The 5,444-nt window shown below is 40.3% G+C and overlaps 1 protein-coding gene across 2 annotated transcripts in view; it reads right to left on the reverse strand.

The window, feature by feature from the left end:
• Nucleotides 1-2,177: 2,177 nt before the first annotated feature.
• Nucleotides 2,178-5,444, reverse strand: part of MIS12 (MIS12 kinetochore complex component) — a 5,225-nt gene continuing 1,958 nt past the window's right edge. For both annotated transcript variants that reach the window (XM_017520468.2, XM_017520467.2), the window contains exon 2: nt 2,178-4,171. In XM_017520468.2, coding sequence (XP_017375957.1) covers nt 3,514-4,131 — 618 coding nt within the window. In that variant the 5' untranslated portion in view covers nt 4,132-4,171 and the 3' untranslated portion in view covers nt 2,178-3,513. The remainder of the gene's footprint in view (nt 4,172-5,444) is intronic.

Genomic DNA, 5,444 nt, shown 5'->3' on the forward strand with positions numbered 1-5,444 from the left:
CTCATTCTGTTGCAGGGCTAGAGTGCAGTGGCAGGACCTCATCTCGTATTTTAACCTCTGGTTCAAGCGATTCTCATGCCTCAGCCTCCTGAGTAGCTGGGATTACAGGTGCACGCCAGGCTAAAAAAATATTATCTCACAGTTCCAGAAGCCAGACTTTTTGTTTTGTTTTGTGAGACTGAGTCTTGCTCTATCGTCCAGGCTGGAGTGCAGTGGCGTGATCTCGGCTCACTGCAACCTCCGCCTCCCAGGTTCAAGCAATTCTCGAGCCTCAGCCTCCTGAGTAGCTGGGATTCCAGGCGTGCGCCACACCTGGCTAATTTTTACAGGGTTTCACCATGTTGCCCAGGCTAGTGTTGAACTTCTGAGCTCAGGCAATCTCTGAGCTCAGGTAATCCCTCAAAGTGCTGGAATTACAGGCGTGAGCCACCGCACCCAGCTATGTTGAGGTTTTTTTTTTTTTTTTTTTTTGCGTTTACACCCACTATATAGTGGTGAATAGGCATGACAGTAGAGAATAAATAAAACCAGGAAAGGTTTGATATTACAAACAGGATCTAGTATTGGGGCAGGGGGAAGAGTGAGAAATTGGGTGAGATTGATGCTGGATGGAAGATGGGACAATTTTTAATCCTTTATTCTACCATGGTTCTATTTATTCTATTGATTCATTTTCACATGTTAAAACAACTTTGCATTCCAGGGAAGCAGCGAATGGGTAACCAGCTGTATATAACTCTGATTTATTCCTAAATTTTTGAAGGGAGAATTTAGTTATTAGAGGACAATAGGGCCAACTATATTATTTCTGCAGAGACACTACCATGACAAACAGCAAAAGTAATGTCCAATAATTATTAAGCATGTACTCAACATGAAATGGACCCCTGACTTCAAACACTGGATTCACCCTTCTATCCAGGTCATGACCATATTTAACTGTATTCTAGTAAACTGTATTACTGCATATATAATGACAAAGTCTCAGCTGTTTCCTTAACAAAGAGCTTATATACTCATGAACATCTTAATATTCTGATTTCACTGACATGCTAATAAGTTTCCTGTGACTGCTGTAACAAACTGATAACTTAAAACAACAGAAATACATCCTCTTGGTTGGGCACGGTGGCTCACACCTGTAATCCCAGGACTTTGGGAGGCCGAGGCAGGTGGAACACCTGAGGTCAGGAGTTCAATACCAGCCCAACAAACATGGAGAAACTCAGCCTCTACTAAAAATACAAAAATTAGCCGAGTGTGGTGGTACATCCTGTAATCACAGCTACTCGGGAGGTGGAGGCAGGAGAATTGCTTGAACATGGAAGGCGAAGGCTGCAGTGAGTGGAGATCACACCATTGCTCTCCAGCCTGGACAACAAAAGAGCCAAAAAAAAAAAAAAAAAAAAAAAGAAAAAAAAATTATCTCACAGTTCCAGAAGCCAGAAATACAACCTAAGGGAGAATCTTGTTGGCTCTAAGGGAGAATCTCTTCCAGCTTGTGGGGGCTTCATTACTCCAAACACTTTGTTTTGTTTTTTGAGACGAAATCTTGCTCTATCACCCAGGCTAGAGTGCACTGGCATGATCTAGGCTCACTGTAACCTCCACCTCCCAGGTTCAAGAAATTCTCCTGCCTCAGCCTCCTGAGTAACTAGAATTATAGGTGTGTGCCACCACACCCGGCTTATTTTTTATATTTTTGGTAGAGATAGGGTTTCACCATGCTGGCCAGGCTTGTGAACTCCTGACCTCAAGTGATCCACCTGCCGAGGCGTCCCAAAGTGCTGGGATTACAGGCGTGACCCACTGCACCCGGCCCCAACCTGCCTTTGAGGTGGTAATACCCCCTCCTTTTCTGTCTCAAATTTCTCTCTGCCTTTATTTTATAAGGTCACTTTTCATTGGATTTAGGATCCACTCAAGTAATTCAGGATGATCTCCTTATCTCCATATCCTTAATTATATCTGCAAAGACCCCTTTTCCAAATAAGTCAATATTCACATGTTCTAGGAATTAGGACATGGACCTATCTTTTGAGGGAATACTGTTCAACCCACTACAGTAGATTCTGAATAAGCTACCAATGTGAAAAGAACAGTGTTTTTACTTGAGTAAAAAGTCATACTGGAAAGAAAATATACCATGGCATTATAGACAGCAGAAAAAAACCAAACCCTTTAAAACACATATATTTAATGTACAGAACTGGAAAAAGGACTTCTTGATAATAAACATATTTCATGTACATATAAGCTTTCTACATCTATGAATATTTCATTACAAATACACCCTAAGTTACTTCTTCTCTACATAAAGGAGAAACTCCAAGTCCTGTTCTTTAGGAAGACATGGAGGGCAAGCATTACCTTAGGAGCAACCACTGCTATTTCTCCCATTTCCTTGGGTGACCTAACATTTTACAAGGACTAATTACATAAAGAAATATTAGATTCCATTGAGTTTAAATACAAGACACAGCTAAAATTTCCCACTGAGGGCATTAAATATTTGATGCTTATCAGTGTGAATAATTAATTACGTATAAGGCAGATTCCAAAACCAAATGAAGTATGAAAAGAAATTGGCATAAATACCTAACAGTAAAATGAAATTTCACTACTGAGTATGCTAATATGCTTCCTTTTCTATTTTAGTGGGCTCTGCATTTTTTAATCTAAGGTCTTCTGCTGGACTCTAAGATAGAACATTGTTTAACATCACCAGGGTTTTTGTCAGGGGAAGGATTTATTTTGGAAACAAAACCAACTTCTTTCTTCTTTATTAAAGATCAAGGTTGTCTTTTTTGCTACATGCTTCTTTCAGCTATATATTGATTCCCTCATGTAAGAAACTTTACAGGGCAAAAGCAAGTACTCTGTGTTGGCTGTCCTGCAGTGAAATGACTGGTTAGTAAAAAAGCCACTCAGCTTGGGCAATATAGTGAAGCCTCATCTCTACAAAAAAAATTTTTTTAATTAGCAAAGCATGGTGGCACACACCTGTGGTCCTAGCTACTTGGGAGGCTGAGGCAGGAGGATCACTTGAACCTGGGACACAGAGATTGCAATGAGCCAAGATTGTGCCACTGCACTCTCCTCTAACCTGGGTAACAGAACGGGACCCTGTCTCAAAAAAATAAAAAAATAATAAAAGAGCCGCCTGTTTAATCCCTTTCTCACCTGGTCTCATCCAAAAAATAAGTCAAAATAATCAAGGTCACAAAGAACTTATGACCAAGATACAACTCTGCAAATAATCTTTAACTGGCCATGGCTTCATTTGTTTGATCCCTTCCCACTTATAAGACTCCAAGGAACAGATGCTTTAGCCTAGTTCAAAGTAGTACACACATACCTCAAGAAAGTGGACCAATAAAGAGGAAGACACAGAATACAACAAAGAGTTGACAAAGCAAATCTAAAAAAAGTATGGTTGGTTTGAACAGTCACTGGTATAAATTCCTTGTGATTCTACTTTTTGACAAGCTCCTCCTTTTGACTATTTGGCAACTAAGATATTTTCAATCGTTTCGATTCCTTTTCCACATTGTCTCTAATGTTTTGGAGTTTTCTGGAGTTGTGAACCAGGGACACTAAACTCTCCCTAAAATCACTAGTCCCATGATCTCTGCCAGCATTTTGAAGCTCATCAAAGAAAGTCAATGTCTGCTTGAGTTTGGCCTGAACAATTTTTTGCTCTTCTAATTCTGCAAGAAGGGCCTGCTTAGTACATAATTCAGTCTTATACTTCTCCTGTAACTGTTCAATTTCTTTCTGGAGATGCTGAAAATCTTCCTCACTATAAGGTGTCTCCTTACATTTATCTTCAGGAAGCAAGATGTTTGGGGGAATACGTAAAATCAGCTGCAAAAACAGTTGCTCCATTTTGCTAAAAAGGTTATCAAAACGTCCTTTCATGAAGCAAAGAAACTTCTCCGTGCATTTGCGAATATGCACTGGGCTAAGGTCACAGTCTGGGATGCCATCCAGCTTCTTCAGAATAACCTGTTCAACGGCCTGCATCACTTCAAATAGGTAGTCTTGAAATGCAATGTAGATCCGAAGCATGCATGTTTGTGGCGTGAAGCCAAAAAACTGGGCCTCATAGGTCATTGGATCCACAGACATCTTGGTTTATTTTGCTATGTTATTTTCGATTGTGAAAAATCTGCAAATGGAAAAATAAAATAATTCACTTGGAAAAAAAAAAAATCTTCTGCGGGAAGTAACATATCACACTACAGATAGCAAACAAGGAAGCAAATAAACAAAAAGAGTTTTTGTTCCTTTATGCCTGATGCCACTTCCACAACAGGATATAAATTCTTGCCTCTCTGAGGCTCCTTCCATTAGCCTATACCCTCTCTTTTCCCCTCCTCATTGCTCATTTTCCTTACCTGTGACTTTGGCACAGACCAGTCTTCTGAATTGTTATCATCCTAGACAACTTTGAAGTCTAGACAGCTGGCTTAACCAATGCCCTAGAGACTTAGTTTCTTGAGCTTCAATGATCTACACCTCCACCTCTGAACCAACTGGCTCTTGATATTTGTAACTACTCTTCCAAACTGCTCCTACTTTTTCACTACTACCTCTTATACAATTCTTTCAACTCTTACTCATAGACTCACATTATACCCTAATCTTCAAGATTTACAGCCCCTAACCCACTCTTTCTTGTGCTCAGCCTCTCCCACTTCACTTCTTTTCCCTATTCATTTTAGGCCTCATGACCTATCATTTTGATCACTTCATTGCCAGTGTCCTCAATTTGCTTGTCCTCCAGCCAAGCCACCTGAAAAAAATGCAATTAGAAGATGAACAAGTCCCTTGTCAGCTTTATAACCCTGCATGTTTTTTCAAGGGTCTGGGAGTAATTCCTCTCAAATATAAACATATAGGAAAATAAAACCTTTATCTCCTTGTCATTGTGGGAGTTCAACCTAGGCATCTTTTCCTGGGATGAAATTGTATGCTTGTCATAGAAATAAGAGTTTTATTATTCCTTCAGATAAATGCAATTAGCTAAAATAAACTGCTACTTCAAATATCAGGTGAATTGAGAATGCACTTTATGAAATAATTTGCAGCAAGCAGTGCAGTCCAATCTTCTTATGGGAAGACAAGATGCTGCTAATCTTAATAATTATGTTTGTAGGCCAAGTACAATAGCTCATGCCTATAATCCCAGCACTTTGGGAGGCCGAGACGGGCAGATCACCTGCCAGGAGTTCAAGACCAGCCTGGCCAACAACGTGAAACCTCGTCTCTACTAAAAATACAAAAATATGCCAGGCATGATAGTGCACACCTGCGGTCCCAGCTACTTGGGAGGCTGAGGTGGAATAATCACTTGAACCTGGAAAGCGGAGGTTGCAGTGAGCCAAGATCGCCTGTTGCACTTCAGCCTAGGTGACAGAGCAAGACCCTGTCTCCAAAAA

Source organism: Cebus imitator, unplaced genomic scaffold (genome assembly GCF_001604975.1).
Source record: "Cebus imitator isolate Cc_AM_T3 unplaced genomic scaffold, Cebus_imitator-1.0 Scaffold841, whole genome shotgun sequence".
NCBI lineage: Eukaryota > Metazoa > Chordata > Mammalia > Primates > Cebidae > Cebus > Cebus imitator.